The sequence below is a fragment of the Jaculus jaculus genome, chromosome 6, assembly GCF_020740685.1.
Source record: "Jaculus jaculus isolate mJacJac1 chromosome 6, mJacJac1.mat.Y.cur, whole genome shotgun sequence".
NCBI lineage: Eukaryota > Metazoa > Chordata > Mammalia > Rodentia > Dipodidae > Jaculus > Jaculus jaculus.
Genome location: NC_059107.1, coordinates 65,725,953 through 65,752,670, shown reverse-complemented (window position 1 = coordinate 65,752,670; position 26,718 = coordinate 65,725,953). Strand labels below are relative to the sequence as shown.

Sequence of the window (26,718 nt, the reverse complement as noted above, 5' to 3'; positions counted from 1 at the left end):
TTTTAACACAACGTTGACAGTAGCTATTATAGGCAGAGGTAACCAAGCTCTCATATATGAAGAAGCCCAAATGAAAATGTTGCAATGACTTAGCAGTCCCTTGGCTTCTGATGATGAAAGACAAATTCTGATTATGAACCACATTGCTGTGCAGTAGTCTTCTGAGTTTTGGGTCTCAGACACAAAGGAACTTCTTGCTGCCTTGGGCAGATACACTGGTCTTACCTTCTTTTAGCTTACTTTCTTTTCTCTAGGGTTGAGTAAAAACTGTGAGACGTTTTCATATACCACAAAGGTAATACAGAGGCTGGAGTCACTCTAACCAGACTGGGGGCAGTCGCTTTGTAAAATCCACTGATGCCCTCTTTCCCCTTGTCTTTGAGATCGCCTCCGTTACATGGTAAATCACGTGCTGATGCCGGAGACCGGCTCTCGCAACTTGCTATGGGTATGTTGCTGCTACAGCAAATATTTTGGATAGTGCTGCAAAAGAGATATATTCTAGTGTGCTCACCAATCAGGCAATTTGTTGATATGCTGGTTGTACTGCACCTTTGGTAACTCATAAGCCATAAACTGAAGGGCACCATGAGATGTGCCAGACAGCCCAGGAACAAATCCCTTGCATAGTCCACACAGACCTTCATACTTAACACATTTTCGCAAGTGTATTCAACATGCCTTTATACTGTTGCTGTGGTAGCTCAGCAACACCACCATACCGTAACATAAGGCGAGTTTTTGTCACCTGCAGTGGGTTTGTAATGCACAAGGTCATGGCTGCAGCTTCAGCAGATGATACAAGGTATTCTGTTGGCTGTAATAGTTCATCTCTGCTTTCTGTCTTCTATGAGTTGATGGCATAGTAACGGCACAGCAGATCTTCATGATGTTGGGCAAGATGCCACTCATGCCATCATGGGCTCAGGCCGTGGACACCCTGCCGCAGCGGAGGTAGAACGAGATGCAGTGGCCGCCAGGGAGCAGGAACCATGCGGGCCCAGAATATGTATTTTATTCTGTATTTATTTATTTGACAGAAATATGCAGAGAGAGAGAAAGACAGGGGGGGGGGCATGCCAGGGCCTCCCGCCATTGTAAATGAACCTAAAAAAGTGCGCCATCTTGTGCATCTGGCTTACATGGGTCCTGGGGAATCAAACCCAGGTCCTTTGGCTTTGTAGGCAAGCACGTTAATCACTAAGTCATCCCTCTAGCCCCATAATATGTATTTTAACTAAGATCTGTGAGTTATTCCTGTACATGTTAATGTTTAAGAAAGATTGTGAAGCCAGGCGTGGTGGTGCACGTCTTTAATCCCAGCACTCAGGAGGCAGAGGAAGGAGGATCACTGTGAGTTCTAGACCACCCTCAGATCCTGAGATTACATAGTGAATTCCAAGTCAGCCTGGGCTAGAGTGAGATTCTATCTCAAAAAAACAGAAAAAAAAAAAAAAAAAGGACGATTGTGAAACAAGTTATCTTGTGAAAGCCATACTTCAGAAATTAACATTCCTGCTAGTTCAGGCTGAGTGGGAATGAAGAAATGGGTCCTAGCTGGGCACGATGGCTTACGCCTTTAGTCCCAGCACTTGGGAGACAAAGGCAGGAGGATCGCCATGAATTCAAGGCCAACCTAAGACTACATAGTGAGTTCCAGGTCAGCCTGGGTGAGAGCAAGACCCTACCTTGCAAAACCAAAAAGGAAAAAAAAAAACAAAAAAACACCAAAGATAGGTCACAGAGGCCCCAGCCACAGGGTTCCTGAGGCCCACCCACACCACACCCACTGCTGAGGTCTTATAGTATGAACATTCACTACATTTGTGCCTAAGAAAGTCGGGCTTTCTGCTACTTGTAACTGAAAGAAAACTTAAGGTCTACTTCATGGGAGTTTTTTTGTTTTTTTTTTAACTTGGCTTCTAGCTATCCAAGGACACATTAATTCAAATAATATTCATATCAAAGCAACATACCATAAGTAGAATATGTACTTAGAAGTAAGACTAAACATTATTATTTTTTTAAATTTATTTTTACTTTATTTTATTTGAGAGAGAGAATAGGTGAGCTAGGGCTGTACATCTGGTTTATGTGGGTCCTAAACTTCAAAGCCATCTCTCCAGTCCTTTTTTTGGTTTTTCAAGGTAGGGTCTGCTCTGGATTCACTATGTAGTCTTAGGTTGGCCTCAGACGCACAGTGATCTTCCTACCTCCACCTCCCAGGTGCTAGGATTAAAGGTGTGTGCCACCACGCCCGGATTAAACATTATTTTTAATGCTGTGTCCAGGAAAATACATAATCGTAGGCCATTTATTTAACTTTATAAAGACTGTCTAAACTTGAATGAAGCATGATATGAGAATGTACATGGAAATATACACTAGAAATGTAGGAAATGTGTCTTCCCTTGAAGACAAGTTTCCACTTCTCTTTCACTGTCTCCATCAGGTGGTCAGGTTGTTTGATACAAGGTCTTCCTATATAAAGTAGGGTGGCCTGAAACTCATGCTACCAGACTAGCCTCAAACACAAAGTGGCCTTCCTGTAATCCCAGTGTTGGGATTCAGATATGAGCTCACACCCAACCCAATTGTTTAAATTGTTTTAAACTTTTTGTTTTGTTTTGAGTTAGGGTCTTACTATAGCACATGCTGACCTGGAATTCACTATGTAGTCTCAGGATGGCCTCAAACTCACAGCAATCCTCCTACCTCTGCCTCCCAAGTGCTGAAATTAAAGGCGTGTGACACCACACCCAACTTTGTTTAAAGTTTTGAAGAGTAAAGAAGAAAATAATTATCAAGTGAGTAATTTCAAACTGGTTTGCAATATCACCAACCTTTTAACATTTTTCCTATTTCACTGTCAGGTAATCCCCTCAAAAGTTTATAATTTCATAATCATGACAGCATTTGATAGCATTTGGAAAAACTAGTGACACTGATTTATTGAGAACATAACAAAGAGCATGACTGGAGCTTGTTGGGAAGATGCTTTACATTCTGCCTCACCTAGGATATTATTCACTTTCCAGCTTAAGGTCCACTGCTGCCAACTTCCTAGGAGAATTACAGAAAACTCACCCCTCAGTTAAGTCTATGGAGGAGGGAAGTGATCTGGGTGTCGTTCCATCTAAAACTCCAGACAGAAATACTGCCTGACTTCTAATAAAGAGTGCACACAACCGCATCCACTAGGCTATTTATAGGAAGAGTTTCTTCCCCAGAACACACACAAATGTTGTGAGAAAGTGCGTCCTCACTTAGTGCCTAAACAGAACTTACAGTGGTAAGGATAAGGATGTGCAAACTCAGCAGCAAACTGTCACTTTGCCTTAGGGGAAACTGATAGTGGCCAGGGGGGCCAGTTCCAAGGGCTGCTCCAGGGGTGGCTGACTATCTTGGTAGTCAGATGAATGCCCATTCCGGTGATGACCATATTCGAACTTGATCCGCAGCTCACCAATCTTGGATTGAGGGAGGATATCTGGGATCCACTCAATGATGAAAGGTGTTGGCTCCTTCTGATCTGGGGAAGTGTTACCTCCAGAGGAAAAACAAGAAGTCCTAATGAGTATGTCTCACCACACTCTAATGGAAAACAAGAAGTCCTAATGAGCATATCCCACCACACTCTAGCAAGTGTTCCTTCTCTAGTTGGTTTAGTGTTTTTTTGGTTTGTTTGTTTTTTTTTTCCTGATAAGACATCTCATTCAGTTTAGTCCAAGACAATCTTTCTGCATTCATAACAGCAAGAAGCCTTCTGAGATGGAGCAGTGTCCCTATCTGTGGAACTCAGGAGACTGACTAGGGTTTGCATGTTCAGGTGTGACTCAAGAATCACCCTGAGATGGGATACCTTCCAGGGAGGTCCCTAATGCCCCCAAAACATTACAGACCATTGCCTTGGTTTCTGACCAGGAATAGATGGGAAGACCCTATTGCTAAAGACTCCACATACTTGGGCTACAAGGTCACTGAGAAATCCGGCTGGAACTAAGCTGATAACCTCCTCCATGTGGACCAGCTGACAGAAAGCTGGAAGAAGCCATCCTGCATGCAGTTCAAAGGGAGAAAGAGAAATCACCAGGAAGATACTCAACAGTGGACAATGCAAGCCTTATATTTGACCAGCCAGGCCAAATGAACCAATGGGTGCAACAGTGGCATGTCTGTCATGGTGGAAACCAACTGCCCTCTAATTGGACTGGAGGCCCGCTCCATGGGAGGGAATACATCCCTGATACTGAAAACTTAAAACAGGGGTAGTCATGAGCCCTAGGGGTGTAACGTCTGCTGGTGTCTGGCTAAATGTATATACTATGCTTATCAAACTGCCCAGTAAGCATTTCTCTTAATGTTCATACCCTTATATATATATATTTTTTTAAGATGGTTATACTCTTTTTTTTTATTTTTTTTTTGGTTCATTTTTTATTTATTTATTTGAGAGCGACAGACATAGAGAGAAAGACAGATAGACGGAGAGAGAGAGAATGAGCGCGCCAGGGCTTCCATCCTCTGCAAACGAACTCCAGACACGTGCGTCCCCTTGTGCATCTGGCTAACGTGGGACCTGGGGAACCGAGCCTCGAACCGGGGTCCTTAGGCTTCATAGGCGAGCGCTTAACCGCTAAGCCATCTCTCCAGCCCTCATACCCTTATATTAATGTTACTCTCATTTTTGGTAGAGAATATCCTCTTTTCAGATAGCAGTGACCTTGGGATGACTCAGAAGATATCATGGTGCTGGGAAGAAGTGACAGGAGTGCTCAGCACTGAAATATCTCTATCACACCTTCCAAGGCTCAGGGTCTATTACAGGAGAGGTGGCAGAAAGAATATAATAGCCAAAGGAAGGGTAGGTCTCCTTACAACGTGCTCCCCCCAGACACAAACTGGCCTGGATATCCATGACCTCACAGTGCCTGACACTACCTACACAAGACCATTATAATAGGAAAAAATGATCATGACATCAAAATAAAAGAGAGACTTACTGAGAGGGGGAGGGGATATAATGGAGAATGGAGTTTCAAAGGGGAAAGTGGGGGGAGGAAGGGTATTACCATGGGATATTTTTTATAATCATGGAACTTGTTAATAAAAAAAATTTTTTGAAAAGAAAAAAAAAAATCACCCTGAGACTACACAGTGAATTCCAGTTTAGCCTGGACTAGACTGAAACCCTACCTGGGAAAATAAAAATAAATACATAAATAAAAGAAAAAATAAAATAAAACATATTTCTGGCTAGTTATAAAGTTTAAGAGTAGATGTTTAAGCCAGGTGTGGCACTCAGAAAGCTGAGGTACAAGGATCACTGTGAGTTTCAGGTCAGCCTGGACTAGAGTGAAACCTTACTTCGAAACAAAACAAAATACAAAGCCAGATGTGGTGGCACACAACTTTAATCACAGCACTCAGGAGGCAGAGGTAGGAGAATTGCCACGAGTTCCAGGCCACTCTGAGACTATATAACGAATTGCAGGTAAGCCTGGGCTAGAGCAAGACTCTACCTCAAAAAAGTCAAATTAATTAATTAATTAATTAAATTTAAAAAGGGCTGGAGAGATGATTCAGAAGTTAAAGGTGCTTGCTTGCAAAGGCTGAAAGCCATGGTTCGATTCCCCAGTACCCATGTAAAGCAGTGCATACATCTGGAGTTCATTTAAGGTAGCAGGAAACCCTGACATATCCATATTTACTTTCTTTGTTTGCCTCTTTCTCTTTATCTCTCTCAAATAAATAAAAATATTTTTTCATGGTTTTTTTTAATTTTTATTTATTTGAGAGCGACAGAGAGAGAGAAAGAGAGAGAGAGAGAGAGAGAGGCACAGAGAGAGAGAGAGAGAGAATGGGCGCGCCAGGGCCTCCAGCCACTGCAAACGAACTCCAGACGCATGCGCCCCCTTGTGCATCTGGCTAATGTGGGACCTGGGGAACCGAGCCTCGAACCGGGGTCCTTAGGCTTCACAGGCAAGCGCTTAACCGCTAAGCTGTCTCTCCAGCCCAATAAAAATATTTTAAAAGTACCTATTTGGGCTGGAGAGATGGCTTAGCAATTAAGGTGCTTGCCTGAAAAGCCAAAGGACCCAGGTTTGATTTCTTAGGAAATCAGGTGGTGCATCCATCTCCTCTGCAATGGCTAGAGGCCCTCGTATGCCCATTCTCTCTCCCTCTCTCTCTATCTCAAATAAATAAATAAAAATAAAATTTAAAAAGTAGCTATTTAATAATCTTAGATCTCATTGATGCTGCAGGATACAGTGACAATTGGATGGCAGATATGAAATGAAATACGCCAGATTCAGTTATTTCTGCCTGTTGGTTGAAAAACAGAAAGCTTAATTGGGCACTACTTGGAAGGTTGAGGCAGGAGGATCAGAAGTTCACAGCCAGTACAGGCTTAGAGATCCAGCTCAAAAACATAAAAACAAGCTCATCCAGCGCTGCTGCCTCCTCCTGCTGTTCCTGGTGTTGTTTGTGTGCTCCTTCGGTGTGAACCTGGCACCTCTTTTGTGAAGTAGAAGGAGTTAAGACTGAGAACAATGATCACATTAAGTTGAAGGCTGCAGGACAGGATAGTTCTGTGGTGCAGTTTAAGATTAAGAGGCATACACCACTTAGTAAATTAATGAAAGTCTACTGTGAATGACAGGGTTTGTCAATGAGGCAGATCAGATTCCAATTTGACAGGCAGCCAGCCAATCAATGAAATAGATACATCTGCATAGTTGGAAATGAAAGACGAAGATACAACTGATGTGCTCCAGCAGCAGACGGGAGGTGTCTGCTAAAAAGGGAACCTGCTACTTTACTCCAGGACTCTGCTATAGACCAAGAATACATTCTCAATTAGAAAACCACAATTCGGTATACAGTATAGTTGTCTCTATTCTTTCATTATACCATTCTCCATTACTTTATTATACATATACTAATGGGTGTATGTGCACAAGCATGTTGTGCTTTTCTTTTTAAACTAAATAGTCAGTGTTCTGGTTGACACCACATGGGATGATATGGTGGAAAAGTACTGGCTCTGTGAAAACATCCCCTTTCTCCATTAGTGGCATGCTCATTTAGCTCTTATCTTTATATCCCCAGTAAGTTATTTTGCTCTCATTGTTTTAACAACAACAAAAAAAAAAAAAAAAAAAAAAAAAAACATAGATGGGTGTGGAGGCAGAAGTAGAAGGATCACCATGAATTCGATGTCACTTTGAGACTACATAGTGAATTCCAGGTCAACCTGGACTAAAGCAAGACCCTACCTCAAGGAAAAAAAAAAAAAAAAGCCATAAAAAAATCCTTACATACCTTGTTTGGTTGGAGAATTTTAATGTTTTTCATTCATTATTGTAAAACCAAGGATAATTTTCTAACTTTTTTGTATGTAGCTGTTACATGTAGGGCAATCTGTCTCTAAGTAGGGAAAATTTATTCTAAGAAATGAATCCTAGATAGTTTACCCTTCAAGTGTCTTGTTGTTTAAATAAACTTCTCATTTAAAATGAAATAAAATAGGGCTGCAAAGATGGCTTAGCAGTTAAGATGCTTGCATGAAAAGCTAAAGGAGCTTGGTTCGATTCCCCAGGACCCACATTAGCCAGATGCACAAGGCGGCACTCATGCGTCTGGAGTTCATTGGCAGTGGCTGGAGGCCCTGGTGTGCCCATATTCTCTCTCTCTCTCTTTCCTTCTCTCTCAAATAAATAAAAATAAAATAAAAACACAAACAAAACAGAAGTTAAAAAAAAAAAAGCTTTTGAGGGACTAGAGATGTAGTTCAATGGGGGCATACAAGAGCAGACTGAGCAGTTAGGTGCACTTCCTGTGCAAGCATGAGGGCCTGAAACTGCTAAGTTCACATCTCCAGATCTCAAGTAAAACAGCTGGGTGCACTGTAACCCTAGTCCCACAGGGGAGTGGAGACCTAACAATCTTCAGTCCCCTAAGCTTTGGAAAAACTATAGAGACTCCAGCTCAATATAATACCAGGCAACAGAGTGATGGTGAGGGACACTTGATTTTCCACTCCAGCCACACCAGGCAAGTACATGGGCCATGACATGTGCATGCACCATAGATACACACACATACACAATTTAAAAATACTATTATGAGATCCAGGCGTGGTGGCGCATGCCTTCCATCCCAGCACTCGGGAGGCAGAGGTAGGAGGATCGCCATGAGTTCAAGGCCACCCTGAGACAACAGAGTTAATTCCAGGTCAGCCTGAACCAGAGTGAGCCCCTACCTCAAAAAAAAAAAAAAAAAAAAAAACTATTATGAGCTGGGCATGGTGGCACATGCATTTAATCCCAGCACTCGGAAGGCAGAGGTAGAGGATTGCCGTGAGTTCAAGGCCACCCTGAGATGACATAGTGAATGCCAGGTCAGCCTGGGCTAGAGTGAGACCCTACCTCGAAAAACAAAAAAAGAGAAAAAAAGAATACTATTATGCTGGGTGTATGCTTTTAATCCCAACACTTGGGAGGCAGAGATAGGAGGATTGCTGTTAGTTCAAGACTATATATGAGACTATATATGAATTCCAGATCAACCTGGCTAAAGTGAGACCCTACCTTGAAAAACAAAACAAATAACAACAACAACAAAAAACTATTATTGGACTGGAGAAATGGCTTAGTGGTTAAGGTGAAGCCTAAGGACATCTGTTCAATTCTCCAAGACCCACTTAAGCCATATGTATAAGGGGGCACATACATCTGGAGTTTGTTTGCAGTGGCTAGAGGCCCTGGGGTGCCATTCTCACACTCTCGCTCTTGCGTGCTCTCTCTCTCTCTCTATCTTTCTCTCTCTCTCTCTCTCTATTTATATATATATATATGCACATATATATATATATATATATATATATATATACACACACACATATACATATATGTATATCTCAAATAAGATAAATAAATTTTTTTTTGATAAATAAAATTTTTAAAAAACCTATTATTATTATTTTGGTTTTTCGAGGTAGGGTCTCATCTAGCCAGGCTGACCTGGAATTCACTGTAGTTCCAGGCTGGCTTCAAATTTACAGTGATCCTCCTACCTCTACCTCCTAAGTGCTGGGATTAGAGACATATGCCACCACACCTGACTAAAAAAATTTCTAAAATTGATAAATATAAGAAAATAATCTGGGCTGGACAGATGGCTTAGTAGTTCAGGTGCTTGCCTGCAAAGCCAAAGAACCCAGGTTCAATTCCCCAGAACCCACATAAACCAGATGCACAAGGTGGCGCACATGTCTGGAGTTCATTCGTAGTGGCTGAAGGCCCTGGTGTGCCCAATCTCTCCCTCTCTCTGCCTCTTTCCTTCTCACACACAAATAAATAAATAAATTTGTTTTGGTTTTTCAAGGTAGGGTCTCACTCCAGCCCAGGCTGACCTGGAATTCACTACATAGTCTCAGGATGGCCTCCAACTCATGGCAATCCTCCTACTGAGTGCTGGGATTAAAGGCTTGCACCACCACACCCAGCTAAAAAGACTTTTTAAAAAATTTTTTGTTCATTATTTATTTATTTGAGAGTGACAGAGAGAGAGAGAGAGAGAGAAAGAGGCAGATAGAGAGAGAGAATGGGCATGCCAGGGCCTCCAGCCACTGCAAATGAACTCCAGACACGTGTGTGTGCCCCTTGTGCATCTGGCTAACATGGTTCTGGGGAATTGAGCCTTGAACTGGGGTCCTTAGACTTCACAGGCAAGCGCTTAACCACTAAGCCATCTTGCCAGCCCTTAGCAAAAAAAAAGAAAAAAATATATTTTATTTTTATTTTTATTTTTTTGGTTTTTTGAGGTAGGGTCTCACTCTAGCCCAGGCTGACCTGGAATTCACCATGGAGTCTCAGGGTGGCCTTCAACTCACAGCAATTCTCCTACCTCTGCCTCCCTAGTGCTGGGATTAAAGGCATATGCCACCATGCCCGGCTCAAAAATTTCTTAAAAAAGAAAAGAATCCAAGTGGACTCTAAGACTGAATTAATGTCATTTGCTTTAAATATTTTTCAAGTACTGTAATTGGATTTTTTTAATTGGAAGTCATATACAACATATAAGTATATAAAAAAAAAACCACTAACACCATGCCTTTAATCCCAGCACTTGGGAGGCAGAGGTAGGAGAACAGCAGTGAATTCAAGGCCAGTTTGGAACTCCATAGTGAGTTCCAGATTAGCCTGGGCTAGAGTGAGATCCTACCTTAGGAAAGAAAAAAAAAAAAAATCTATTTACTTGAGAGAAAGAGAGAGGGAGAGATACAGTGAGTGACTATGGGCATGCCAGGGTCTCTTGCTACTGCGAACAAACTCCAAACACATGTGCCACTTTGTGCATCTGGCTTTAATTGGGTAATGGAAAATTGAACCTAGGCTGTCAGGCTTTGCAAGTAAGTGCCTTTAATCACTGAGCAATCTCTCAAGCCCTAAAAAGAAATTTTTTTTAGCCTGGCTTGGTGGCACACACCTTTAATCCCAGCCTTCAGGAGGCACAGGTAGGACAACCATGGTTCCAGGCTGCCCTGAGACTACATAGTGAATTCCAGGTCAAGCTGAGCACAGTAAGACCCTACCTCGAAAAACAAAAAAACAAAAACAAAAATTTATTGACAACTTCCATAATTACAGACAATAAACCATGATAATGTCTTCCCCCTCACTTTCCCCTTTGCAACTCCACTCTCTACCATTTCCCCTTCCCCTCTCATTTAGTCTCTCTCTCTCTTTTTCACTATGTGGTCTCAGGGTAGCCTCAAACTCATGGCACTACTCCTACCTCTTTCAGGTGTGGTGGAGAATGCCTTTAATCCCAGCATTCGGGATACAGAGGTAGGAGGATGCTGTGAGTTCAAGGCCACTCTGAGACTACATGGTGAATTCCAGAAAGAGTTGAATGCTCACAAAGATGACCACCAAGATGACTGACAGCATCTGGAAATAAACAGAAAACAAATAGAGACCAGGTATGGTAGCACACACCTTCAATCCCAGCACTTGGGAAGCAGAAGCAGGAGGATTACTGTGAGTTCAAGGCCATCCTGGGACTACTGAGTAACTTCAGGTCAGCCAGGGCTAGAATGAGACCCTACCTCGAAAAGAAAAAAAAAAAAAATGTAGAGCTGATGAAGATGAAGTGCAAGCACAACTACCCAGTCCTGTATCACTACCCTGGCTGTCCTTCTCAAAGGGAGGCCAAATGGGAAGGCAGAATGAAACCCTGCTCCCCCATCATTTGTGTCCAGGCAGAACTTGATCAAACTAGAGAACAAGCTGTACAATTCCCTGCCCTATTGAAAGTCTGACGTACATCCCCCCCACCTATGTACCAATGGAAAAGCATGATTAAAGCTGAATGGCACAGGCTGGAGAGATGGCTTAATAGTTAGGCACTTGCCTGTGAAGCCTAAGGACTCAGGTTGGGTTACCCAGAACCCAGATAAGCCAAATACACAAGGTGGCACATGGGTCTGGAGTTCATTTGCAGTGGCTGAAGGCCCTGGTACTGACCCACTCTTTCTCTCTTTCAAATAAATAAATAAATAAAAATAAAATAATTTTTTAAAAAGCTGGGTATGGTGGCATATGCCTTTAATCCCAGCACTTGGGAGGCAGAGGTTGGAGGATCGCCATGAGTTCAAGGCCACTGTGAGACTACATAGTAAATTCCAGGTCAGCCTGGGTAAGAGCAAAATACTGCAATGAAAAAAAAAAAAAAAAGAATTAATCTTGGAATAGTAGCACATGTCTTTAATCTCAGCACTTAGGAGGCAGAGGTAGGAGGCTTCCTATGAATTTGAGGCCAGCCTGAGACTGCATGGTGAATTCCAGGTCATCCTAAGCTAAAAGGGCACCCCACCTTGGAAAAAACAACAACTATATATCCATATACATATACATACATGCATGCATGCAGGCATGCAGGCATACATACATACATACATGGGCTGGGGATATAACTCAGTTGGTAGAGTGCTTGCCTAGTATTCACAAAGCCCTGGGTTCCATTCCTAGACCACATAAAACAGGGTTTGGTGGTGCATGCCTGTAATCCAGCACTTGGGAGGTAGAGATAGGAGGCTGAGAAGTTCAAGGTCATCTTTGATAACATAGGGATCTTGGCTCTGGCTACTGGGACCTTATCTTACAATAATATTTAAAACAAAACAACAAAAAAAAAAACCTAGAAAGGGATGAGGAAGATGACTCAGTGGTTAAAGGTGCTGGCTTGCAATTTTTTTTCTTTTTCTTTTTATTTATTTGAGAGAGAGAGACAAAGAAAAAATAGGCATGCCAGGGCCTTCAACTGCCACAAACAAGCTCCAGACGCATGCACCATTTTGTGCAACTGGCTTACATGGGTCTAGGGAATCAAACCTGGGAACTTTGGCTTTGCAGGTAAGTACCTTAACAACTAAGCCATCTCTCCATCCCCCCTTTTTTTCTTTTTTAAAAGGATTTAAAAAAATTCACTATTACATTCTCAATTTCAAAACAAAAGGAAATTTTCACAAACCATATACCATAGATGAACCTTAGAGACCTGATGTGAGGAAAATAAGCCAGCCAAAAAAGTGTAAGAACCCCACTTGCATGAGGTGGAGCTATCAAACTCAGACATTGGCACGCTGATGGTTTAAGGCTGCTGGGGGCAAATACAGTGTTATGCTCACTGGGACAATCATAGTTGAGGAAGATAAATTTCGTAAATCAATGGTAGTTACGCTTTCAGAACAATGCAAATGTTCTTAATGGTGAGAATGATATACTTAAAAATAAGAGCTGGGCATAGTGGTGCACGCATTTAATCCCAGCACTGGTAAGGCAGACCAGTTTGAGAATCGCCTTGAGTCTGAGGCCAGCCTGATACTACAGAATGAGTTACAGGTCAGCTGAGCTGGAGTGACACCTTGCCTTGAAAAAAACTTTTTTTTGGTTTTTTTGTTTGTTTATTTTTCCAGGTAGGGTCTCACTCTAGCCCAGGTTGACCTGGAATTCACTATGTAGTCTCAGGGTGGCCTCAAATTCATGGCTATCCTCCTACCTCTGCCTTCTGAGTGCTAAGTGTGCACCATCTTTTTGTGTTTTGTGTTTTTGAGACAGGTTCTTTCTGTCATTCAGGCTGGTCTCACACTTAACAGTGATTCTCCTTACTCGGCTTCCAAAATTCTGGAATTATAAGTGTATATCATCATGTCTACAAAAAGGTGTGTGTGTGTGTATGTGTATATATATTATTCATTTCTTTTTCTTTCTTTGGTTTTCCGAGGTAGGGTCTGAACTCATGGGGATCCTCCTACCTCTGCCTCGTGAGTTCTGGGATCAGAGATGTGTGCCACCATGCCTGGCTTATTTATTATTTTTCCAACAGGGTCTTTCTATATGGCCAGGCTGGCCATGAACCATAAGCAATCATCCTACCTCAGCTTCCAAGTGCTGGGATTCACCACATTGTTGGCTCTGGCTAGAACACTGAACACGTGCACAGCAAGGACTGGAGAGATGGCTCAGTGGGTAAAGACACTTGCCTGAAGCATGGACAGCAGCTTAAGATGTATTATTAAGTGGAAAAAAGCAGCTGAGGCAAAATCGTATGTTTTGGGAACTTCTGATGCAAAGAAGAATCTGAAAAGACATACCCCAGAATCTTCACTGAGCTGTGGTCCTGGGCAGGGCTGCTGGTGGCTTCTGTCTCAAGGAAACCCAGGACTTCTCTACAGTGCACAGGTACTATCTCTGTCACTGTGTTGTGAAAGCAGTAGCTCAGCAAGATGAAACCCTTTATCTAGGCTGCCTTACAACATGAACAAATGTGTCTTCCTTGATTAAGACAGAAATCCACCTTCCAAGGCTCAGGGTCCATTGTGGAAGATGTGGCAGAAAGAATGTAAGAGCCAAAGGAAGGTTAGGACTCCTTACAATATGCTCCCTCCAGACACAAAATGGCCTGGATATCCATGACCTCACAGTGCCTGACACTACCTACACAAGACCATCATAGTAGGAGGAAAATATCATGACATCAAAATAAAAGAGAGACTGCTTTATAGGGAGAAGGGATATGATGGAGAGTGGAGTTTCAAAGGGAAAAGTATGGGGGGAATTACCATGATTTATTGTCTATCATTATGAGAGTTGTCAATAAAATAAATTAAAATTTACAAAGACAGAGATCCAAAACCCGTGTCCTGAGTACCTGAGTGACAACCTCAAAGAAAGCAGTGCTTCTGAAATTCACTCACCAACTTTGAGGAAAGTTTTCAGTTCCAAGGGTCTCAGCACTGGCTGCTTTTCAACACGACCGTAGGTTTCTGCTATGCTCTCTACTTCTACTTTAGGGCATTTAAATAGCTCATAAGTCCCATCCCGGTTCTGGATGAAGCTGCGGGTAATTTCCAAGGGCATCTGGACACCAAGACAAGAAAAATATTATGTCTTTCACTTCTTTCTTCTTTCAAGAGGTAGGGTCTCACTCTAGCCCAGGCTGACCTAGAATTTCACTCTGTGGTCCCTGACTGGCCTCGAACTCTGGAATAAAAAGAGTGTGCCACCACACCCCAGCACCTTTTGTTTGGTGGGGGTGGTTTACCTCCTTTTCCTTAAGTACACTCAATTAAAACTTTGTGTTTTCAAGTAAATACAGTCAGCATATCTGCCTTTTAACCCTGACATCATTCGTGGCTTTCCTTCGTTTGCACCCCAGGCAAGACCCCTATCTACTAAACCTGAGAGCGCCACACTCCCAGTCAGCTGTAGTCCTTCCACGCCCCCTGCTGGCAGCATTCTCCTCCTGCAGCTCGCCTCACAGCTGGTGCTTCAGGGCTGGCTGCTCAGACTGAGCCGCCAGGCAGAACTTGAACCAAACAGGAAGGGTCTTTCCACCCAAGAGAAGGGTGACTCTGACCAACTCAGTGACCTCTCTAAGCAAAACACAGTGAACCAGGGCCAGCTGGAGGGCGGGTGGGTTAGAGTAGATGAAGGAAACCCAGGGACAGGAGCCCAGCCAACCGGGCTCTGGCTCCTCGCTTGCCCTGGCCTTTGGTGCCTCTCTAAGAGCTTCCTGCTCTAGGCAGAAGAAGCATTTAACATTCCCCAGATGTCTATAGTTCTACTACAAGCCTTTCATAGGACTCACATGTCAGATCCATAGCCATCCAAAACTTACTCTTTCTCTGAATGTAACAATGCTCTGTCAGTAAGCTAGTCTTTATGTTTGTTTTATATTTTACTTATTTATTTATTTGCAGGGAGAGAGAGAATAAAAATGGGCACACCAGGGCCTCCTCCCACTGCAAACGAACTCCAGATCCATGCCTCTGGCTTTACATGGATACTAGGGAATTGAACCCCGGGCCATCTGACCTTGCAAGCAAGTGCCTTTAACAGCTGAGCCATCTCTCCAGCCCTTGTTTGTTTTTTGGGTTTTTCAAGGTAGGGTCTCACTCTAGCCCAAAATGACCTGGAACTCACTGTGCAGTCTAGCCTCGAACTCACAGTGATCCTCCTATCTGCCACCTGCTTCCTGAATGCTGGGATCAAAGGCATGCACCACCATGCTCAGATTAAGCTTAACATATCAAATAGCATATATTCCATTATTAAATTTAGGAAGGGAAAATTTCTCAAATTTTCAGGATGTGCCTGACCAGACTTTTTTTGTGTTTTTTTTTTGTTTGTTTATTTGTTTGAGGTAGGGTTTCATTCTAGCTCAGGCTGACCTTGAATGCTCTATGTAGTCTCAGGGTAGCCTCGAACTCACAGTGATCCTCCTATCTCTGCCTCCCGAGTGCTGGGATTAAAGGAATGCGCCATCACACCAGTTTTTTGGGTTTTTTTTGTTTTTTGTTGTTTTTCTTGTTTTTTGAAGTAGGGTCTTGCTCCAGCCCAGGTAGACCTGGAATTCACTATGTAGTCTCACAGTGGCCTTGAACTCACAGCAATCCTACCTCTGCCTCCCCAGTGCTGAGATGAAAGGCGTGCACCACAAGGCTCAGCTTGAACAGACTACTTTGAAACATTCGCTGTGCCCTTGGCGAAGGAGAAAATGCACAGGCCATCTCTCTAATGAGAATCAAATTACAGTTTGAGGAGAAAGATTTAATTACACTGAACCCAGTAAGTTCACAAATACTATGTCATCTAAAATTATTTATACTTTCTAGCTGCCAGCCAGTAAGAACTAAGACTCTTAGTAGCTACCATGGACTCATTACTGAATCTACAAGAAAAGCTCTGCTTCCTAATTATAAGGCAGGAAAGAAAATACTGCAACTGAATTTCTTTCTTTTTTTTTTGAGGTAAGTTCTCACTCTAAGTCAGGCTGGATGGGAACTCACAGTAGTCCTCCTACCTCTGCCTTCTCAGTGTTGAGGTTTACTGAAATTTTTTAATATTTTATTTTTATTGATCTATTTCAGAGAGTAAGAGGCAGATACAGAATGGGCACACCAGGGCCTCTAGCCATTGCAAATGAACTCCAGATGCATAAGCCCACTACTTTTGTGCATCTGGCATTACATTTAATTAAACCTGGGCCACCAGGCTTTGTAGGTGAGCACCTTTAACTGCTGGGCCACCTCCTTAGCCCAATATTTTTTGAATTTTGTGGGATTTGCTTGATTTTTTTTTTTAAAGCAGGGCCAAGCATGATGGCACACATCTTTAATCCCAGCACTTGGGAAGCTGAGGTAGGAGGATCACTATGAGTTGGATGCCAGCCTGAGATTACATAGTGAATTCCAAGTCAGCCTGGGCTAGAGTGAGACCCTATCTCGAGGCCCTCCCCACACCCTCTGGAAAAAAAATTATTGAAATAATCTTTCATGTTAAAAACAAGAAGAACCAGCCAGGCGTGGTGGTGCCACCTTTAATCTCAGCACTCTGGACACAGAGGTAGGAGGATCGCCGTGAGTTCAAGGCCACCCTGAGACTACATAGTGAATTCCAGGTTAGCCTGGGCTAGAGTGAGACCCTACCTCGAAAAACAAAACAAAAACAAACAAAAAAACAAGAAGAATCAAGCTGGAGGGATGGCTTAGCCATTAAGGCATTTGCCTGCAAAGACAAAGGACCCAGGTTCGATTCACCAGGACACACATTAGCCAAATGCACAAGGAGGCGCACGGTCTGAAGTTTGTTTGCAGTGGCTAGAGGCCCTGGCACACCCATTCTCTCTCTCTCTCTCTCTCTCTCTCTCCCTCTTTCTCTGTCAAATAATTAATTAAAATTAAAATAAAAAAAGAAATACATAGACTACTTCTGAATACTCCCTTAGCATGAAAAAAAAAATAATCCCTGCACTTGGGAGGCAGAAGTAGGATTATTGCTGGGACTACAAAGTGAGTTTTAGGTCAGCCTACACTAAAGTGAGACCCTACCTCAGGGAAAAGAAAGAAAGAAAGAAACTCTTGTTGGTATCTGGCCTCAAGGAACTGGTGCATTTATTCCCCATTAACTCTCCTCTGCCCTTCCCCTATTGTAGAAATAATCACTTACCTCTGGAGTATCTAAAAGTTGTTTAACTTGCAGAATATTAGTGATATGCCAGGTATACTTGGAAAAGGTTCCCAGTGGCAGGGCATCTTTTCGAACAAAGGCTTTTAGTGTAAAAAGGGGAAAAAGTTAGAATACCAAACAGTAACTCTCCTCTTGCATTTGTTAGTCATACTTTTGTTTTGGTTTTTCAAGGTATACTCTCACTGTGGTCATGGTTGTATTTGTCATTCAGTTTCTATGTCTGAAATACAATGTTATTCTTTCTTTGCAGAATCTCATTCTTTTTTAAAAAAAAAATCTGGCTGGGCGTGGTGGCACATGCCTTTAATCCCAGCACTGGGGAGGCAGAGGTTGGAGGATCACTGTGAGTTCAAGACCACCCTGACTATATAGTAAATTCCAGGTCAGCCTGGCTACAACAAAACCCTACCTCAAGGAAAAAAAAAAAAAAAAAACTAAACTGGGCATGGTGGCCTTTAACCCCAGAACTCAGGAGACAAAGGTAGGAGGACTGCCGTGAGTTTGAAGTCTGAAACTACACAGTGAATGCCAGGTCAGCCTGGGCTAGAATGAGACCCTACCCCAGAGGGGAAAAAAAAGGAAGAAATGCTTTAATAGGTTTTGATAAATATGTGACAAGCCAATAATCTGGATTTCCTATATGAACTGGTGGAAGCTTCCAGGTAGTACCTATTTTTGCTATCCTGGAAACTTGTTTAAATGGAGTTTTTGTGTTTCTTTCTTTCTTTTTTTCTTTTCTTTTTTTTTTTTTTTTTTTTTTGCAGTACCAGGATGAACCCAGAACTTGAAGATGATACTGTTTCTTTGGATTTCTAAAATTTTTGTTTATTTGAGAGAGAGAGGGGGGTCGGGGAAGAGAATTGGCATGCCAGGGACTCTAGCCACTGTAATCAAACACTTCACTTTGTGTGTATGGCTTATGTGCGTTCTGGGGAGTCGAACCTGGGTTCTTAAGCTTCACAGGCAAGTGCTTTAACCACTAAGCCATCTCTCCAGCCCCATGATACTGTTTCTATGTTTGATAAAGCTCCATGCACAGAACTCCATGGGGGTGGGGGGGAGCCAGGCTTGGTGGCATATGCAGTGGGAGGAGGATCGCCATGAGTTCCAGGCCACCCTGTGAGTACATAGTGAACTCCAGGTCAGCCTGAGCTACAGTGACACCCTACCTCGAAAAAAAAAAAAAAAAAAAAAAACTTCGTCAACTTCAGATATAAAATATCAAATCAAAACCAAGAACAGTGATGCATGCCTTTAATCCCAGCACTCAGCACTCAGGAAGCAGGGGTAGGAGAATCACTGTGAATTCAAGGACACCCTGAAACTATATAGTGAATTTCAGGTCAGCCTGGGCTAGAGTGAAACCCTACCTCAAAAAAAAAAAAAAGTCAAATCAGTCTTTTTAAATAATTACATACAGTTTAAGATCTTTTCTTAAAATTTTATTTTGGCTTTTCAAGGTAAGGTCTTGCTTTCTAGCCCAGACTGACCTGGAATTCACTATGTAGTATCAGGGTAGCCTTGAACTCATAGCAATCCACCTAACTCTGCCTCCCAAGTGCTGTTATTAAAGCATATACCACAACACCTGGCTAAGATCTCTTTTTTAAGAAAATATTTTTATCTGGGCTGGAGAGATGGCTTAGCAGTTAAGATGCTTGATTGCAAAGCCTAAGAATCCCAGTTTGATTCCCTATGACCCATGTAAGCCAGATGCACAAGGTGGCACATGCATCTACAACTCATTTGCAGTAGCTGGTGGCCCTGGCACATCCATTCTCTATCTGCATCTTTCTGTGTCTCAAATAAATAAACAAACAAATATGTTTAATGTTTTGATTTTTCGAGGTAGAATCTCACTTTCTAACCCAGGCTGACCTAGAAATCACTATGTAGTCTCAGAGTAGCCTCAAACTCACAGTGACCCACCTACCTCTGCCTCCTGAGTGCTAGGGTTAAAGGCATGCACCACCACACCTGGCTTCAAAAAAATATATATATATGTATGTATGTATATCAAACTCACAATGATCCTCCTACCTCTGCCTCCCAAGTACCAAGTGCTGGGATTAAAGGTGTGTACAACCACAGCTGGTTCAGTTTTACATTTCTAATATGAATGGTAATCCACTGCCTGCATGTTAGCTTATAACGACAAAAGTTTTTAGGGTTCAAAATACATTGATTCACAATTTATGCTATTCAAAAACAGAGGTAAATCTCACTGTTAAGCCAAATAACAATGAAAATTGTAGTTAAAAACCAGGCCTGGTGGCGCACGCCTTTAATCCTAGCACTCAGGAGTCAGAGGTAGGAGGATCGCCAAGAATTCAAGGCCACCCTGAGAATACAGAGTGAATTCCAGGTCAGCCTGGGCTAGAGTGAGACCCAACCTTGAAAAAAAAAAAAAATTGTAGTTATATTCTTGGCTATTTACCACTGAGTGATTCAATTCTTGTCTTTTTCTTTATTTCCAAGTGCCTGGAGCTGTCCAGAAGCTACATAAAACAAAGAAATAAGGCTGGAGAGATGGCTTAAAGGCTAACGTGCTTGCCTATGAAGCCTAAGAACCTAGGTTTGATTCCCCAGAATCCATATAAGCCAGGTGCACATGGTGGTACATGCATCTGGAGTTCATTTGCAGGCCCTGGTGTACCTATATTCTCTTTCTCTCTCCCTGTAATAAATAAATTGTTTTTATTTTTTTATTTTTATTAGCATTTTCCATGATTATAAAAAAAATCCCATAGTATATTTTTTTATAATCATGGAAAATGTTAATAAAAATTTAAAAATTTAAAAATTTTTTTTAAAAAATCCCATGGTAACCCCCCCCCACTTTCCCCTTTGAAATTCCATCCTCCATCATATTACCTCCCCAATAAATATTTTTTAATTGAAAAAAAGCTGGGCATGGTGGCACATGCTGCTAATCCCAGCGCTCAGGAGGCAGAGGCAGGAGGATCACAGTGAGTTCGAGGCCACCCTGAGACTACATAGTGAATTCCAGGTCAGCTTGGACTAGAGTGAAACCCTACCTTGAAAAACAAAACAAATACTACACAGCATAAAAATTACTCTACATATTTTGTTTTGTTTTTGTTTTTTGAGGTAGGGTCTTGCTCTAGCCCAGACTAACCTAGAATTTACTATGCAGTTTCAGGGTGGCCTTGATAGAAATCCTCCTATCTCTGCTTCCCAAGTGCTTTAATCTCAGCACTCAGGAGGCATATGTAGGAGGATCACTTTGGGTTTGAGGCCACCCTGAGACTACATAGTGATTTACAGGTCAGCCTAGGGTAGAGTAAAACCCTACCTTGAAACCACCCCCCCAAAAAAAATTACTCTAAAAATAAAATCTTCCTTTTTCAAAACTTGGGAATCAGGACTGGAGGGATGGCTAGGCAGTTAAGGCGCTTCCCTTAAAAGCCAAAGGACCCAGTTTCAATTCCCCAGGACCCATATAAGCCAGATGCACAAGGTGGCACATATGTTTGGCGTTCATTTGCAGCAGCTGGAGGCCTGGAATGACTTCTTTTTCTCTTTCTCTGCCTCTCTCAAATAATGAAAAGTAAAATACTTAAAAATAAAACTTGGGGGCTGGGCATGATGGTGCACACCTTTTGTCCCAGTAATTGGAAGGCAGAGAGGTAGGAGGATCGCCACGAATTTGAGGCCACCCTGAGACTACAAAGTGAATTCCAGGTCAGCCTGAATCCCTACCTCAAAAAACAAAAAAAAAAAAGGGGGGGGGGGAATCATAAAGAAAAGGTTGTTAAAGGTTTTGCTATTTTTTCATATATAAAATTTTTGAACACCTTCTGTTCTGGTCAATCTTATTGATAGAAGAGTCTCTTTGTTTTTCTTCAAAGTGGAGGTCTCACTCTGCTCCAGGCTGACCTGGAACTGATTTTGTAGCTCAAGGCAGGCTTCAACCTCAGCTTCCAGAGTGCACAGAAGCCTCTTTTTCCAAGACAATTAAGTAGTTATAAATGTGCACTAGCCTTTTACCTTGTGTGTAGTATGTATGAACATGTTCATATGTATGTGTATCTGTATGTGGAGGCCAGAGGACAGCTTTGGGTGTTATCCTCATTTATGCCATCAACTTTTTTTATTTGTTGGTTTGGTGGTTTGCCCTTATTTATTTATTTATTTATTTATTCTTGGTTTTTCAAGGTATGGTTTCTCTTTGGCCCAAGCAGACCTGAAATTCACTATGTAGTCTCAGGGTGGCCTCGAACTCATGGAGATCCTCCTACCTTGGCCTCCCCAGTGCTGGGATTATAAGTGTGTGCTGCCATGTCCAGCCACCTTTTTGAGACAAGATCTCTCACTGGCCTGGAGCTTGTCAATTAGGCTAGACTGGCTGGGTCAGTAAGCTCCAGGAATCTTCTTGTCTCTGCTTCTCCACGCTGGGATTATAGGTATGCATCCTTATGCCCTGTGTTATTATTGGAGATCAAACCCAGGTCTTCATGCTTGCAATGCAAGGATTTTACCCACTCAGCTATCACCCCAGTCCCCCTAAATGTGTACAGGAAATGTTTCCTCCAGAGTAAAATTTTTGGGAAATGTCTCACTGGATTTCTGTCAAGCTGACTCAACTGTCCTCAGAGGTAACAGGTTAGGAATCACATTCTGTCAACCTGCTTCCACATGGTAACCATCAGTGAAGGTGTTGCTTTGAGAATAAGGTCCCAGCTACATTTGTATGTGGATCACATACTCGTTGATGTCACTTCATTTTTGATTTTTCCAAGTAGGGTTTCACTCTAGCCCAGGCTGACCTGGAATTCACTATGTAGAATCAGGGTGACTTTTAACTCATGGAGATTTTCCTACCTCTGCCACCTAAGTGCTGGGATTAAAGGCATGTGTCACCACACCCAGCAGGGTTTTTTTGTTTGTTTGTTTGTTTGTTTTTTTGAGATAGAAAAAGAGAAAGAGAATGGGCAAGCTAGGGCCTCTAACCACTGTAAATGAACTCCAGACAAGATGCATGCACTACCATGTGCATCTGGCTTACGTGGTTCCTGGGGAATTGAACCTGGGTCCTTTGGCTTCACAGACAAGCACCTTAACTGCTAAACCATCTCTCCAGCACAGGCTGATCTGGAACTCTGTATACTGGCCTCAAACTCATACCAATCCTCCTACTGTGGCTCAGTGTTTTGTTTTGTTTTGTTTTTTTGGTTTTTTGAGGTAGGGTTTCACTCTAGCCCAGGCTGACCTGGAATTCACTATGTAGTCTCAGGGTGGCCTCAAACTCACAGCAATCCTCCTACCTCTGCCTCCCAAGTGCTGGAATTAAAGGCATGTGCCACCATGCCCAGCTTCACTTCAGGGTTTTTTGTTTGTTTGGTTTTGTCTTTTTTTTTTTTTTGAGGTAGGAGCTTACTCTAGCCCAAGCTGGCCTGAAATAGTCTCAGGCTGGCCTCAAACTCATCTTGATCCTCCTATCTCTGTCTCCTGAGTGCTGGGATTAAAGCTGCGCACCACCACAGTGGCTTCACTTCAGTTTTTGATGTGTACTAGAATTAAACTCCCAAGAAGCCGGCTGGCTTAGCTAACAATTGAGTCCTACAAGATTTTTGTGGAATTGGTTCAAAGCAGAAACACAGACTTCATGGCATACACCTGCATTGCTGTGTGTTCTTTTTACCAATATTTTACATTCACTCCTACTAGAATGAGCAGAGGCCTTCAAAGGTGGTGGCCACTTTTCCAAGCACTAATTATCAAAGCTTCCCTGTTCCAATCATGTGCCAGAAGACTTAACTCATTTTTTATATTTTTTAAATTATTTTTTTAATTTTTAGATAGGCTCTTGCTCTAGCTCAGGCTGACCTGGAATTCACTATGTAGTCTCATAGTGGCCTCAAACTCACAGTGATCCTCCTGAATGCTGTGATTAAAGACATGTGCCACCATGCCTGGCTCTCTCCACAGATTTTCTCCAGACATAATTCTCTAAGGTCAAAATACCTATTTCTCTTCCCAGGGGAAAATCCCGCACCTGTGGTGGAGTTGGGAAGCCGTTTTTTTGCACTTCCTATGGATATTCTCTGCTGCAGGGCATCAAAAAAGGACTGAGGAATGTGGAACACCAGTGGCTCTGGTTTGCCTACAGGGAAAAAAAGAAGGTCATGTAAAAAAATAATAAAAAACAAAAACTAACTTGGTGGGCTTTCTGATGTGTCCCAAGAAATAAAAGGAATGAAAGAGCAGTCATCATTACAAACATCCAAGGTTTCTTTTAAAAAAAAAATTACTTTTATTTACTTATTTGAGAGAAATAGGTAGGGAGAGACAGAATAGTTGTGCCAGGGCCTCCAGCCACTGCAAACAAACTCCAGACGTATGTGCCCCTTTGTGCATCTGGCTTATATGGGTCTTGGGGAAGTAAACATGAATCCTTAGGCTTTGCAGGCAAGTACCTTAACTGCTAAACCATCTTTCCAGCCCACCCAAGGTTTCTTTGTTCAGAGGCAAAAGTAGTCTGAAGGGTCTTTGTGAACGAAGCACTGCCCAGCCTGGTAATCACAACGTAATCACAGATGCTTCTCTTCCAGAGCATGACTTCTTCAATCCCCAGTTTTGTCAACACCATTACAGCAGACTCAAAGCTTACAGGAAATGAGATGAGAAAACTGAGGTGGAGTTGAAGAGTGACTGACAGGCTAGTCCACTAGATTCTCTCCTGCCTTCTCCCCAGGCATGTGACCTGCATTCATGCCTAAGCAAAGGGACAGGCTGCTCTCGCCTGGACGGCAGGGACTATGAGTGCTAAGGACAGCAAGAGTAGGACCCTGATCTGAATATGACTTCTAAGAAGATAAAGTACTTAAATAGCACTTAAATCTTAAATTTAACCTTAAATTTTCTTTAAGAAGAAATTTTGATGAACATAAAGCCAACAGAGAGTTCTAAGGAGGGACAAACATGAATTCAGAATTGTCCTTTAAATTCTGTCCAAGGGGCTAGTCCTAGCAGAGGGACAGAGCTGGCCTAGAACTCAGTGATCCTCTGACCTCTGCCTCTCAAGGGCTGGGAACAAAGGGGTGCACCACCTAGGAACTTTTTTAAAATATATATATTTTATTTTTATTTATTAAGAGAGAAGAAAGGGAGGAGGGTACTTAATAGGTTGGTATTGTATATATGTAACTACAATGATTGAGACGGGGAGGCAATATGATGGAGAATAAAATTTCAAAGGGGAAAGTGCAGGGGGGGAGAAGGGAGGGTATTACCATGGGATATTTTTTATAATCATGGGAAATGTTAATAAAAATTGTGAAAAAAAAAAAAAGAGAGAGAGAGACAATGGGTACACCAGGGTATCCAGCCACTGCATACAAACTCCAGATACATGTGCTACCATGTACATCTGGCTTATGTGGGTTCTGGGGAATCAAACCTGGGTCCTTAGACTTTGCAGGCAAGCTCCTTAAACACTAAGCCATCTCTCTAGCCCACAACTTTTTTTTTTTTTTTTTGGAGACAGGTTCTCATTCCCTAGCTCAGGCTGGCCAAAAACTCACTGTACAGACCAGGCTGGCCTTGAACTTGTTGTGGCCCTTCTCCCTCTGCCTTCTAAGAGCTGGTATTACAGGCATGAGCCATGACCCTAGACCCTGAGAAAGATTCTTTAAAAGGATGACTTAAAAAAATTTTTTTAGAGCCGGGCATGGTGGTGCACACCTTTAATACCAACACTCAAGAGGAATAGGTAAGAGGATCCCCATGAGTTCGAGGCCACCCTGAGACTATATAATGAATTCCAGGTCAGCCTGGGCCAGAGTGAGACCCCACCTTGAAATACAAAAAAAAAAAAAAGCAGGGTATGGTAGTGTACACCTTTAGTCCCAGCACTTGGGAAGCAGAAATAGGAGGATCCCAGTGAGCTAAAGGTCACCCTGAGACTAGATAGTGAATTCCAGGTCAGCCTGGTCTAGAGTGAAACCCTACCTCAAAAAAAAAAAATAATAATAATAATAATAATTAATCAACTAGATATGTTGGTATGCCCCTATAATACCAACACTTTGAAGTCTGAAACAACACGATTTTATTTTGTTTTGTTTCTGGTTTTTCTTTTTTTTTTTTTTAAATTTTTATTAACATTTTCCATGATTGTTTCTGGTTTTTCGAAGTAGGGTTTCACTCTAGCCCAGGCTGACCTGGAATTCACTATGTAGTCTTAGGGTGGCCTCAAACTCGTGGTGATCCTCCAACCTCTGCCTCCCAAGTGCTGGAATTAAAGGTATGTGCAGGTTAAATATTTTTATGTACTTGCACAAGTGTGTGTGTGTGTGTGTGTGTGTGTGTGTGTGTGTGTGTGCGCGCGCGCGCGTGTGTGTAGGAGGGGCTCTTGCCAGGGCCTCTTGTCACTACAAACAAATACTAGATGCATGTGATGCTTTTTTTGCAGCTGGTTTTACATGGATACTGGGGAATTTAATTGGGGTAGGCAGGCTTTGCAAGCAAGCATCTTTAACCGCTGAGCTATCTCAACTCTACACATATGTATTTTAGGATCTTTCATCTTGAAACTAGATTATGGGTTACATAAAAGGAATCATTATAGCTCTCCAATGTTGACTCATCAGAATTTAACTGATGTGATTATAGAGTCCAGGGATCAGAATTCATCTGGAAAAGTCCTTATAAAAGATAAGCAAGGGCTGAAAGGATGGCTTAATGGTTAAAGTGTTTGCCTGCAAAGCCAAGGGACCTGGGTTGGATTCCCCAGACCCATGTTAGCTAGATGCATAAGGGAGCACACACATCTGGAGTTTGTTTGCAGTGGCTGGAGGCCCTGGTATACCCATTCTCTCTCTCTATCTCCCTCTTTCTCTGTCAAATAAATAAATAAAAATAAAAATAAAATAAAGACAAGTGAGGGCTAGAGAAATGGCTGAGCAGTAAAGACACTTGCCTGTAAAGCCAAAGGACTCCCAGGTTCAATTCTCCAGGACCCATGTAAGCCAAATGCACAAGGTGGTACATGTATCTGGAGTTCATTTGTAGCAGCTGAAACCCTGGTGTGTCCATTCTCTCTTTCTCTTTCTCAAATAAGTAAAATCATTCTTAAAAAAAAAAAAAAGACAACAGAGCCAGGCATGGTAGTGCATGCTTTTGTTTGTTTGTTTGTTTTGTTTTGTTTTTCAAG

The 26,718-nt window shown here is 42.3% G+C and overlaps 1 protein-coding gene and 1 pseudogene across 7 annotated transcripts in view; both read right to left on the bottom strand.

The window, feature by feature from the left end:
- Positions 1 to 231: 231 nt before the first annotated feature.
- LOC101611152 lies at positions 232 to 2,853 on the bottom strand (annotated as a pseudogene).
- A 72-nt stretch (positions 2,854 to 2,925) lies between these two features.
- C6H2orf42 (chromosome 6 C2orf42 homolog) overlaps positions 2,926 to 26,718 on the bottom strand; it is a 51,176-nt gene continuing 27,383 nt past the window's right edge. For 3 of the 7 annotated variants that reach the window (XM_045153420.1, XM_045153421.1, XM_045153419.1), the window contains exons 7-10: positions 23,560 to 23,667; positions 17,520 to 17,620; positions 14,267 to 14,429; positions 2,926 to 3,550 (exon numbers count right to left, since the gene is read on the bottom strand). In XM_045153420.1, coding sequence (XP_045009355.1) covers positions 3,339 to 3,550; positions 14,267 to 14,429; positions 17,520 to 17,620; positions 23,560 to 23,667 — 584 coding nt within the window. In that variant the 3' untranslated portion in view covers positions 2,926 to 3,338. Of the gene's footprint in view, positions 3,551 to 10,803; positions 10,959 to 13,445; positions 13,650 to 14,266; positions 14,430 to 17,519; positions 17,621 to 23,559; positions 23,668 to 26,718 lie in introns of all 7 variants that reach the window. The other 4 variants (XR_006637797.1, XR_006637796.1, XM_004668317.2 and 1 more) reach the window with 4 other exon arrangements.